The sequence below is a fragment of the Anas platyrhynchos genome, chromosome 1, assembly GCF_047663525.1.
Source record: "Anas platyrhynchos isolate ZD024472 breed Pekin duck chromosome 1, IASCAAS_PekinDuck_T2T, whole genome shotgun sequence".
Lineage (NCBI taxonomy): Eukaryota > Metazoa > Chordata > Aves > Anseriformes > Anatidae > Anas > Anas platyrhynchos.
This window is the reverse complement of record NC_092587.1, coordinates 1,873,796-1,886,600: the sequence shown is the minus strand read 5'-3', so window position 1 is coordinate 1,886,600 and position 12,805 is coordinate 1,873,796. Positions and strand designations below refer to the sequence as shown.

General features: G+C 50.8%; 1 protein-coding gene and 1 long non-coding RNA gene across 2 annotated transcripts; one reads left to right on the top strand and one right to left on the bottom strand.

The window, feature by feature from the left end:
* Window positions 1-351: 351 nt before the first annotated feature.
* TUBAL3 (tubulin alpha like 3) lies at window positions 352-6,624 on the bottom strand. Its single transcript, XM_005014552.6, has 4 exons — window positions 6,502-6,624; window positions 3,830-4,073; window positions 2,552-2,700; window positions 352-1,796 (listed from the first exon to the last, which is right to left on the bottom strand). Exons 1-4 carry the CDS (start codon window positions 6,502-6,504, stop codon window positions 813-815), a joined length of 1,380 nt encoding a protein of 459 aa, XP_005014609.4. The 5' UTR covers window positions 6,505-6,624; the 3' UTR covers window positions 352-812.
* LOC106015406 (uncharacterized) lies at window positions 6,606-10,072 on the top strand. Its single transcript, XR_001187416.5, has 2 exons — window positions 6,606-6,743; window positions 8,081-10,072. It is a non-coding gene; the product is annotated as an uncharacterized lncRNA (long non-coding RNA).
* Window positions 10,073-12,805: the final 2,733 nt, after the last annotated feature.

Sequence of the window (12,805 nt, the reverse complement as noted above, 5' to 3'; positions counted from 1 at the left end):
TTCAGGCCCCCAGGAAGCCTTGCCAGAGCTGGGGAGGTGACAAAAACCCACCCAAGTGGTGCTCTCCCCACTGTGGGACTGGTCAAACTGGGGGTTGAGTGCCTGCTCCCAGCCCCAGCTCCTCCAGGCTGCTCTTGGAGGTGACAGGAGCAGCATCCAGCTCCTGACAGGCAAGTTCTGGCAGGATGTAGGACATTTCCCACACAGCAGCAATTACAGTCAATAATACTCAGAGTTAACCTACCCAGAGCATCCCCTTACTGGCATTCACCGTTTCCCCAAAGGCACCATCCACACACAGGAGGGACCTCCACGTACGTACAACAACCCAATTAAATCCAGAGAGCTCAGAGGGGAAAAAAAAAAGTCTTTATTCAAATACAAAAGACAGTTGCATAGAAGTGTACTGGTACATTTCTCGTTAAAAAGGTGCTTCTGCAGTAAAAGCCAGAGCAAGAGTTTGCCATCTCAACCAAAGCAGGCAGCTTGCAACATTCCCCTGGGCTAAAAAAAAAAAAAAAACAGGATCCTCTGCCCAGGCAGGATGTGTCCCCAGCACTGAGCCAGGCACCTATTCAGCTTCACTCATCGATAAACAGCCGTGTGATAAAGCTCGAGACACCCATGCTACAGAAGTGCGCTAGGAGCACGTAGACTAGGCAAGCAGAAAAGGCATAATACTTCAAACAGTAGCGGCGAGGTTCAGGACAATCCTTTGGCACCTCCAGGCACTCAAGACCAGTTTAGCCTGATGACAAGAGAGTTTGTATTTCATCTGAGGTTTGGCTTCATTAAGAAGAGGCAGGAGTTTGTTAGTACTCATCCTCATCAGCCTCGTCCTCTTCTCCATCTGCTGAGTCCCTTCCAACCTCCTCGTAATCCTTCTCCAGGGCAGCCAGGTCCTCCCTGGCCTCCGAAAACTCCCCTTCCTCCATGCCCTCGCCCACGTACCAGTGCACGAAGGCACGCTTGGCGTACATCAGGTCAAACTTGTGGTCCAGGCGGGCCCAGGCCTCGGCGATGGCCGTGGTGTTGCTCAGCATGCAGACGGCGCGCTGCACTTTGGCCAGGTCCCCCCCGGGCACCACCGTGGGCGGCTGGTAGTTGATACCCACCTTGAAACCAGTCGGGCACCAGTCCACAAACTGGATCGACCGGCGGGTCTTAATGGCCGCAATGGCCGCGTTCACGTCCTTGGGCACCACGTCGCCCCGGTACAGCAGGCAGCACGCCATGTATTTGCCACGGCGTGGGTCACACTTCACCATCTGGTTGGAGAACTCAAAGCAAGCGTTGGTGATCTCCGGCACCGACAGCTGCTCGTGGTAGGCTTTCTCCGCCGAGATGATGGGCGCGTAGGTGGTGAGCGGGAAGTGTATCCGCGGGTAAGGCACCAGGTTGGTCTGGAATTCAATCAGGTCAACGTTTAAGGCGCCGTTAAACCTCAAGGAAGCGGTGACAGAGGAGACGATCTGCCCGATGAGCCTGTTGAGGTTGGTGTAGGTGGGCCGCTCGATGTCCAGGTTGCGGTTGCAGATGTCGTAGATGGCCTCGTTGTCCACCATGAAGGAGCAGTCCGAGTGCTCCAGGGTGGTGTGGGTGGTGAGGATGGAGTTGTAGGGCTCCACCACCGCTGTGGAGACCTGCGGGGCCGGGTACACGGAGAACTCCAGCTTGGACTTCTTGCTGTACTCCACAGAGAGCCGCTCCATGAGGAGGGAGGTGAACCCCGAGCCCGTGCCTCCCCCAAAGCTGTGGAAGACCAGGAACCCTTGGAGGCCGCTGCACTGGTCAGCCTGCAGTGGAATAATGCATTTTTACCTCTCTCTGAAGGACTATCCCAAATGGCATAGCAATAAATTCTGCTTGAAGCACTTACTGGCCAGAAGAGAAGTAACTAAACGAAACCAAACTCCACCCTGAGTACATCCAACCCCCAGAGTAGATCCATTCCTATCACCCTACTAAGAATCTTTAAGTAGATATGTGTTAATCAACTTCAGGACCTCCATGGAGCTATCATAGGCAGTTCCATATCAGATGGAAACTGAGGAACTTGTCCAGAGTTATCAAGCAAATGCACATCTCAATACCTGAGGGTAGACAGGAGGTAGCACATGGGTCCTGGACCCTTAGGAGACATCTCAAAAGCACCTCAGCTTCATACAACCATGTACAGCATTACGAACTTGCCTTGCTCTTATCAAGCGCGGAGTTTGGTCTTGCCTGCCCATTGCAGTTTGCCTGTTTGGAATTAATCTCTGCAGTTGCACAACGGGAACGTGGCCTCCTTGAGGTCAAAAGTCCTTCTCTTCCCCTTCTTACATCTAGCATTACCTCATTCCACTTTCCAACCCCCTATACACATATGATATGTAGTAACGTTGGCTTTGTGTGAAGGCATACAGGATCTGATGGCCCACTCACAGCAGCAGCCACTTTTGAGCTCACATAACATTTTTTCCTTCAAAGATTATTACCCCAAAACCCAAAGCTTAATCACATAGTCCCCAGTGTGCTATTTGAAGGGAAAGACCACCTTTTCCCTTACCATTTTGCGAATCCTGCTGAGCACAGTGTCTATAATCTCCTTCCCAATGGTGTAGTGACCGCGGGCATAGTTGTTGGCAGCATCCTCCTTGCCGCTGATGAGCTGCTCCGGGTGGAAGAGCCCATGGTAGGTCCCAGTCCGGATCTCATCTACAAAGAGGGGCAGTCATGGAGAGCAGCACACAGTTACCGGTCATGGATATTGGTGTGGCAGAGTAAAACAGGTAATAAATCCCCCTAGGAGCCCACGTGAGGTGAGTTACTGTAGTTACCACGTGCAGTTTGTGCTCCTTGTTGTCACAGGTGGCTGGAAGCACGGCCCCCACCGCCTGCCCTACAGCACACCAAAGAGGAGACAGGTTGCCTCCAGCGCTGATTTTTCCACTGGATCCATCCCAACCAGCTAACGAAGACAGGATTAGGAGCAATTTCTCTAGGCTCAGAGCTTGAGACACCTCCAGGGGTTATTTAGACCCGCTCATGCTCAATGTTGGATATTTCATTTTCATTTGTTTCATGTTCTATTGACTTGCTCGCTCAGATAACAACTTAGCGCCTTGACTAGGTACCTAAAAATTAAATGAAACCAAACTGAAGTCTACGTTCCTTCCATTAATTTAAATAAGTCACACATCCGAGATGGTAGGACAGGAACACATTCACCCCCAGGAGAGGCCTAGGAGGCAGGAGCACAACCTATGTGGATGCAGGTGATGGGGAGTCATTTCCACCAGGTTCTTGAGGAAAAGAACTTGAATAGGAAGGTATTGCGAATCAAATTAAAACATCAAATTGAGTTTAACCCCCAGAGATCACTAATGGAGCTGGGGATGGAAGGGGAAGTAGCACATTTGCAGCAGCAAGACATATGGCTCCCACAGAACCATGAAATTTGTAGCACCAAGAAACTTGTAGCACCCACAGAAGCTTCAGAGGGAAGCTGAAGCTTACCCAGATGTGCCACAAGTCCTAGGATGTGGTAATTCACCCTGCGGTACATAACCAAGGCTGATAAACCCATGCCTCTTCACACCTGTGAGGATCCTGCTGAAGACAGCAGGCCTCTTAAGAAGAGGGATGAGCTGAGGTTATTTGGGATAACGGGTTTGTCCTTCTCAGGTCCGTTTGGAAAGGCAACCTTCAGCCACGTTCTGCTGGCTGGAGACATTTTGCCAGAGCAGAGGAGGAGTGGGAGATACTGGGCAATGACCCCGACCCCAGTAAGAAGGGCGAGAAGTCCCGATGACGATGCCACAACACCCTCCTCTCCCACTATTACCAATAACGGTGGGCTCCAGGTCTATGAACACCGCCCGGGGCACGTGTTTCCCAGACGCCGTCTCACAGAAGAAGGTCTCAAAAGACGAATCCACTTGTTCGGCCTCCGGCTCTGTGGGTTTGGCCACCTTGGGGCCGGGGATGGTCCCGTCGGCCTGGATGCCGTGCTCGAGGCAGTAGAGCTCCCAGCAAGCGTTGCCCATCTGCACGCCCGCCTGCCCGATGTGGATGGAGATGCACTCCCTCTGCAAGGGGGGAGGGAAAAATGTCTCGTTAAGGCGATTTTTAGACATCCTGCAGCTTAATTTGAAGCCCCTGTGGCTCTCGGTGGGGCTGATGAGGGAAGCAGGCGGCTTCCGCCCACCGCTGGGAGCTGGAGCGAGGATCAAACCATGACCCCGCAGAGCTAGGAAGGGTTTGCCCGGCCTGAGGCATGGGGAAGGAAGGAAGGAAGGAGGTGATGGGCTTCGTGCTGAGGCAGGACGCAGCTGAGCACCGCCGCTGGCTCCTTCTGGCTCAGCGCTCACCTGGTCCCACCATGGAGCCAGGTGGCCGCCAATCCCCTTGGGGTCAGGGCATGGGGACAACAACTTCAGGCTCCAAAACATCTCAACGCCAAGCAGGGAGAAGCCAAAAGCTGGGAGTCACACCAGGAAATAAATCTGGGGGACAGCAGCAGTTGCCCAGGGCCAGAATAAGGGCAGGCCAACACCGGGGAGAGGCTCAGAGTCCCCATTTACTCAGGTCACCCTCCAGGGGCCTCCCAAAAAACCTCCAGGGGAGGTGTCGGAGGTACCAGCACCTCCTGGAGACTCTCTGGGGACTTGTGATGGTTGCATGCTTCCCTCGGTAATTGGCACCTCGGCTGCTTCCACCTCCCCGAGATCAAAGTGCTGCAGTGCCAGCTCACGGCCCAGCTCCCCAGGGGATCCCATTAAAGGGTGCTGGTGATCCCAGTCGGGTATGGCGAGAAGCACCATTGCTCCTGGTGGTGATGGAAAGGATATTCTGAGTGTGTACACCCCTAGACATGACCACCCGGCCAGAAGGACCTTGTCCCTTGAAGTGACAACCCTCTAAACCACACAAGAGGGTCCTGAGCACCAACAGCTCTCGGCCACGAGAAGCCATCAAGACTCAACACAACTTCTCCTCTCTTTACCAAGAGGTTTCTTGGCTCTCAAGCCAAGCCCAGCAGCCACCACGTGCCCAGACCATCTGCCACAAAGCCGGACACCAACTGTCCAAGCATCCCTCGGCCACCGCAGAGGGACGGCGAGCCCTCCACCCGCAGCTGGTGGAGCACAGCTGAACCTCACCACATGCAAGTCCTCCTCCCTCCCTCTCCGAGCTGATATTTGCACTATTTGGGAAATGCTGCCTGCCACTCGCCCATCCCTCCCAGCAAGATGGTTGCAATAGCTCCTCGCCAGGCTTTGCAGGGGTCAGCGGCACAGCCCCGGCGGGGGCACGGGCCAGGACAGCTGCTCCGCTCCCCATCCTCTCCCAGTTTGCTGGTCCCAGCACCTGCTGCAGGGGGGCACTGCCATTTTCAGCCCAGAGAAGAGAAAAAAAAGAGTGGCCTGCTAGAAGGAAGAAAGCATAGATCACATTCTAGAGCTTTTTTTTTTTTTAAACCCTCCCCATATATGCTGGAAGAGCTTTTTTTTCCTTGCATTAACTGCATTTTGCAGACTCTGCCCATAGGCAGCCTATTGTTGTCCAGCTGATTTTCCCATTGGAAATCCCATGGAAATGTTTAACTGTTTTATAACCGGGACAGGCTCCCGAAGTCACGGGATAAAAGGAAAAGTTCAAAAGCCGGCTCGCTGGGAGTTCCTTTGAAGTTTCCTTCCACTTGCAACATGCAAAAGGACACCACCAGATTTTCCAACAAGTCGCTCTTTTGCATGCACGGGAGGGTGACAGTTGGGTTATTCACAAAAAGTTTCATCCCGAGCAGGCAGGGCTGCAAGTTTTTTAGTAGCTGGATCAATCCCCTTCCAGTTTCACAGCTGCAAACTCTTTACAGCAAAGATTTGATTAAAAAAATTGTAGCCATGAACCTAGGAGGAAGGGAGACTTTATTCATTTAATATCTAATCCCAAGGGTTTGTAGCAGACAAAGGCAACATGGCAGCTCACTCCTAAGGAAGAAAAAAAAAAAAAACCCTAAAGGTCTCTACAAGTTGCACTAGATCCCTGGGGCAGGGTGAGAGTTGGAGTGTTAAACTCAGGAAAGGGGCCAGCAGTGCCAAACTCCAGGCTTTGCTTTGCCCCACAGTTGCATTTCAAGATATGCTGGTTCCCCCCCTCCAAAAAAAAAGAAAAAAAAAGAAAAAAGAAAAAAAAAATCCAACTTGCATTAAAGAGCCAGGCACTTTGCAGCCCTACAGACCCCATCGCAGGAGCTGGGAATTCAGAGGGAGGGGGGAAAAAAAGCAGCAAGAAGCCACTCAGCTGTTCTGCAAGCAAGTCCCTGACTTTTCCCTTATAAGGAGCAAACTTTGAATCAATAAGCCATAAGCTAATCAGCAATTAAATAAAGCTGCTTGGAATTAACATCCCCGAGAGACAGGAGAGCAAAGAGAGCAAGCTAAAGCTGTTCAGCCTGGAAAATCCACAGCCTAGACTTTAGGTTTAGGCTAACCCGAATATAAGGCATGCTCTTACCATGATGAGATTGGAGCCTCGCTAAGATCTAAGCAAAACAGCTGCTGCCCCTGCCTCTCCCTGCAACTTTATAGCCCAGGAAGGCTTGACTCCACCTGAATATAAAGAAGCTTTCTGCTAGCTTAAAGGAGCAGAGCTCCTTTTTCCCCCGTGCATCCCCAGAAATAGCAAGGGAGAAAAGGGTCTCGTGGAGCCTGGCTGGTGCAAATTTGGGGATTGAACAGCCTGGGGTACAGGGCAAGGTGAGTTTTTTTTCTTTTTCTTTTTCTTTTTTTTTTTCTTTCCCCAAACAGCCTCAATTAGGCGAGAAAAAATAAATAAATAATAATAATAATAATAATAATAATAAAAAAGTAGATGCCAAAGTTGGGCTAAAAAGAAGGAAACTGGGGAAGTTCGGGTACCCCCATATGATCCACTTTATCCAGAAGAAACAATCTTCCCCTTACTATTATCCAGAGCATTGCCATTGATAACGTGCTATGTTGTCTATTTTTATTTCCTATTTCTTTGGTCCATATCTCAGTGACCTCCGTGGGAATCTGCTGATTTTTGCACCTCCGTGGCAAAAATTTATTTTTCATTGGAAAAATGGAAAAAATTTTCAATGGAAAAATTTCTTTTTCATTTGCCCCGCTGACAGCTGACATAGGGACTCCGAGCCAACTCTGGCCCCATCCAGGGGTAGGTCCCCTATTAGGGTAGGCACATCTTTAGGGCTTTAGGTCTGCCCTGATGGCTCGGTGGGCCCTGTGTGGATCACCCAGGCAGGGAATTTTCCCTCTGTTCAGCATTTATGAGCCCCCCTCTTCTTGCTGGGTCCAGTTTGGGCTCCCCAGTACGAGACAGGCAGTGGTATACTGGAGGAAACCCAGTGCAGGCTGCCAGGTTTGGGGGACAGGACATGGAAGGAATGGGTAAGTGTGGGGCTTGCTCATCCTCAAGAACCTTTTAATTCACCACAAAAGTGGTCAAATGTTCCAAGATGCTTTCAGAAAGCAAAATTAAACTTGCCATGGACCTGCATGCTCCAACCCAACCTCAGGAGCATCACCAGCCACGGGGTGACTTTCTTCGGCGAGTCTTTATTCCCTAATTGTACTCTCAACACCACGTATGGGCTCAGCCGAGCCTGAAGCGTGGCAGAATTCATCCCCCAGCTCTGCCAAAAATTGGGCACAAGGCTGCCGGTGGGCAGAGAGATGAGATGGGATGGGATGAGCTGCCCGAGGAGGCATCTAGGGACCGACTTTCCTCCCCAAACGTGCTGAGCCCAACCTCTGCGGGCAGATGGGAGCTTCGCCCTGTCCCTGCTCCGGGCTATGCCACGGGTTTAGGGAAGCCGAGCAGGTTGGACGCCCTTGTTTTGGAAGTGGGGGGAATTCAGGGCTAATTGGGTCAGGCAGGCTTCTTTTGTTAGGCACAGCCTCGTGTAAACACATTTGGCGGCGATGTGGCCTCCAAAGCTCCGCTGGGAATCCAGGTGGCCTCTGAGGATAGGGAAGGTTTTCATCCCTCCGAGAACCTCCCCAAACGTGCACGCCGAGCCTGACGGTCAGACGAGATCTTTTCTTTCCAGGAGACATCTGTTTCCCAAGGAGAATGGTGAAAATGGGGAACTCTGGAAGTTTTGAGTGTGAAATCTTCATTTGTTGGCTGTCACCCGATCTCCGCGTGACTCCGGGTCAAAATTCGGGGCGGCTGATTTCTTCTCTCTTGGGAAATGGAAAGCAAAGGGGAGGAGTGCTGTAGGTGGTGACACGATGACAGAGACAACCTGCCTGTGATTTCGGCTCCGGGACGTATTTAGAACAGCATCGAGGAGAGGGACAGGGAGCAACCCCCCAGAGGACCCACTGCGGCAGCTCCTGGCCTTTTTATAGCCAGACCTCACAGCTGCTGCCTCCTTTTTCCCACTCCAGCATCCTAAATATTGCCTCCTGGCTCTGCCTGGTCCTCCTGTTGCCGTCCCCACCACACACCAGCTGCTCTTAGCCTCCACGGGGCAAATCCGTCCCCAAAACTCGCCGAATGAGTGTCCTCGGGCGGAGGGGAGAGCTGGTTTGTGACCACGCTCCGGGCAAGCACTTGGATCATTGGGCTGCTGGGGAAGAGAAAACCCTGCTATCAAAAGGGTTTGGCCCTGGGAAGAGAAAATATTTAGTTTCAGCCAATATTAATTGTTGGTGTTGCTCTAACAGGAAAAAGTGGGGGAAAAAAGCTCTAATTTTGCTTCAGGCTGAGCCAAATGCAGGTTTTTTGGGGTGTTTTTGGTTAATTAACTGAACTGAAAAAAACAGTGATTTACGTAGCTCCCAAATCCACCATTTTGGGAGTAATCTGCTCCCGTCTTTAATTGCTCGCCCAGTTAAATTCGCTGCCTCTTTCACACGTGAATTTCCCTAGCATCAGCTTTCAGCCACTGGCTCTCCTCCTGCCTTTTTCTGGGGAGCGAAGGCGGCCAACTTTCCACCCCCTCGTCCCCCCTGAAGGCATTTGTTGTCTTTTCAAGTGAATCTCGTGCTGGCTGAATATGCAGAACGACAATCCTAAAGCTCTCCATCCTCTGCGTTAACCTGAACCACCGGATCCCGTTCCCCAGCAGGTCTCCATCTGTCCCCGTTGTCCTCCAGGGACGTAAAACCCCAACCAACTTTAATGGGAACACCCCGGAGCCCTGGACAAACCTGGTCTCATCCCCTATTTTAGGCTTGCTGCTCAAGTGCTGCTCCTGACGTTGGTTGTCCTTTATCATCACACCGGGAGGCCCCAGCCCCAGCTCCGGCATCTGTTACTGATAACCAGAGATGATTTATCCAGGCGCTAGCCCGGCTATCTCCAGCGTATGCCTGCGTGTGCTTCTGTCCATGCAGAGTTTGCTTTTTATCCTGCTGCTTCCCCATTTTGTGTGTCCGAAGGATACAAGGAGGGACGACTCCACTTGGTTAGGACAAATCCACTTACGTGGTTTCCTACCCCTCCTTCCTTGGCTCCTGCAAACACCTCCTTGCAATGCAAGACAAGTGCAGCAATTTGGGATGCAGGGGGATCCGGTATACTCAAAAAAATATAAAATAAAAAATCAGTTAATCTATCCCAAAAATAAATGATCAATACACCCCTGTCAACAGAAGCATTCGGCATCAGTAGGAACTCGCAGCATCCTCCGCCGCAATGCAAAAAGTTTCCAGCAAAAAGTGGTTAAAACCAAAAGCCTCCGTCGCGAGGCTATCAGGTTGGGATGTTTTGACATTCCAGCTTCTCCCCTCCCCTCTCCCCTCGCTCTCCTTTCCAAATAAAACCCTGGCAGACCCGTCCCCAATTGGAGTGGAACCGCATATTTCGGCAGCGCGCCCTTCCAGCAGAATTCCCCCATCCAGGCTCTGCCTCGAAGCCCTTCCCGTAACCGAGGGTGGAGAAAGCACCTTCTCTGGATCTGTGTCTGCACAGCTGTGCTTCTACTCTGCCTCCCCGAAAGCAGATAGCAACCAGCTGCGGGGCAGGGGCTTCGTCGTGGTGGGGTTAGGCTGTAGCAAGAGCCCACGAGGATGGATTTTTATTCATTCTCCAGTTGCAAAGGGTTATTTCTACTCTTCTTCCTTTAATTAGCTTCAAAGTAACGAGGTAAATGCTTTAAGGAAAAGCTTTCTGCTCAAGTAACTTGGAGAGAGACGGATTTTTATTCTTGAATGGGTTTCAGAGTGGCTGTGATGTGTCAGGCAAAGGTCTGCCTCCCGGTGCCCTGCTCCCAGCCATGGCCGTGAGCAGCTGCTTAGAGAAGGGTAAAGGGCAGGGGAAATGGATATAACATCCCCTGAAGTCTCTCCGCTGATATTTTATTCAGCTCGGGGACTTTCTGAATGGCGTGTGGTTTCCACACGCTCCGTAGCACTCGATGAGTTTCCCTGCCACGAGTTTGTCTCGTGCCCTTGAACGTTGGCCAACCTTAGCGTCAGCTCCCGGGCACTTTTCCTTTCAATTTGTTCAGCAGGACTCCGAGTGACCGGCCTCCTGCACTTCCCTCTCCGTCCAGCTGAAGCCATCCCAGCCCTCGAGCACGTGTGTTTGTGTGCACATTTCTCGCAGAAAGGCAAGTGGCAGAGCTGTGTCTTTTCCTCTGCCAGCGATGTGACTTTATCTAGCTCTGCGACGGATCCCGGCAGCTCTTTGTTCCCTTTATAGCTGATCCTACCTCCAGTCTTTTAAGTTTTAATTTTAAAACAAAAGAAACTGAGCCAGCCTCTCTCCATCATTCCCTGCTCCCCAGGAAACTGCCCCGTGCTGCATTTCAGCGTGGATTCGAATCTTTATTGACCCACTTCTGTGTGAGGCACCTTTATTTCCCACCCCTCTGCATATGGGAAGCATCGAGAACAAAGCTGGGGTAAAAAAAAATCCTTGTCAATCTCACAAGCAGTCTAAAAACTCCCCCTTAATGCTTCCCTCCGTGTTTGATTTCGGAGGTACCAACGCTGCCGTCGGTGGAGCTGAAAGCTGAAGCTTTGCAGCAAGCATTTGGGAAGAATTGCATTTCAGTGCAGATCTTTAATTGGTATTATTGGGATTAATTTGAAGATTCAGTGTACAGAGATCTGTTCCGTGCTGGAAAAGATGGGCAGACGCATTTGACTGTCTGGGATGTTCTTGGCAGCGTGGGATGTTCTCGTTTCTGCACGTTATCCTTCTAGAAAAAGGATAGGGAGCTGCTGAAAATAAAATCACAGCAGCATCAAAAGGACATCGTAAAGCTAGAGACCTGTTTCCCTGCTGTGCTCAGCTGTGCGGAGAAGTTTTGGGCAAGAGCCCTTCCCATGTCACAACGCTCACCCATGACTGACGTTTCGGATTGCTTGCAGCTCGCGGGGTTTTTTCTACCGGCCCTAAAGCTCTGAGAAGGATAAATGCTGTCATTGAGCCTATGTAAACAAGGAGTTTGAAGATGTAAGAACAAAACTCTTCTTCCTTCATCTGCCGAGAGATGGAGCGCGTTGGAAAAACACACGCGAAGGCTGCGCTGTTATTAAAACTTGCCTTTTTTTACCTTGCTCAGCTCTTGGGCTGAGACAAAACCCAAACGAGGCCCAACCATAACACCTGGAGAAGGTGCAAGGAGGGAGGATGGCAGAGCAGAGCGCCGTGGATTATCCAAACTAATTTGCTTAATTTTCTCCTAAAAGGAATGAATTCTGCGTGGTGCACAGCAGTTGGGAAATGCATCACTCCAGGCTCACAGCAGCAGCTCGGCCAGCTAGGATCTCTCTTAAGCCTCACCGAAGAGCTCTGAAACCTTCCACAAGTTGCCTGTGTCCCTTGGCAGAGTTCCCGTTGTGACCGTGAACCCCAAATATTACCTAGCTTAATGCTCGCTGACTACCTGGAATGCGAGGGCAATTTTCATGGCGTTTCATGGCACTTATTTTCTAGGTTTTTCAAGAAAATAGATTTTTTTTTGTATTATTTTTTTTAACGGCTCTGAATACTGATGGTGACACACACCCTAATCATGTGCAATTTATGGCCGAAGGTTTTATGGCACCATAAACATCTAAGCCGCCTCGGATCCTCCAGATGACTACTTTCAAAGTAGTGTAAGTGCTTCAACGAGCAACGTTGCCAAGTGCATAAAATTCGGCAGCACAACTCGACGCTTTGAATCCTGAAAGAGATCGGTGTCAATGAAGCGTGCTTTAATCTTCGCCTAATTAAGTCGGCTTGTTTAAGAACCACAAGTCCTTAATGCATGTGTTACTAATTCCCTCTCTAATCCAAAAAAGAAAGAAAAAAAAAGAAATCTTTCCAAAAGGGCACAGTCCTAACAAGCCAGACTCTCCATTTAGGTCAGCGGAGTCTCCACTCCTCCTTGCTGAGAGCTGGGGAGAGAAAACCTTGCAGGCTAAAGCCCTCCTTTGAGCAAAATCTTTTCTGGCCAAGAAGACGAGAAGCAAAAGCTCAAATCTCAGATTTCTCCTGGAGCACCACCAGCTCCTGGAAATGCAGTGAAACCCTTTTGTAACCCCTGGCAGCACTCGCTAGCAGGTGGATGCTGCAGCATCAGTGGGACTCTCAGCACTTGTGAGACCCCATGGATATCGTGTGGGCACAATCTTCAGCCCTAATTTGTCGTTGACAAGCACTGATTTAATCGTTGGTGGAGTAAACTGCCTCAGACACCACCAGGGACTTGGCCATAAAGTCAGGACGCTCCTGAGAGGCAGGAGAGAGACTGGTTGTACCAAGCAGTGTTGGGCTTAATGCCTGCCTTTGAGATAATATTGTTATATACCACACTAAATCCACTTACACT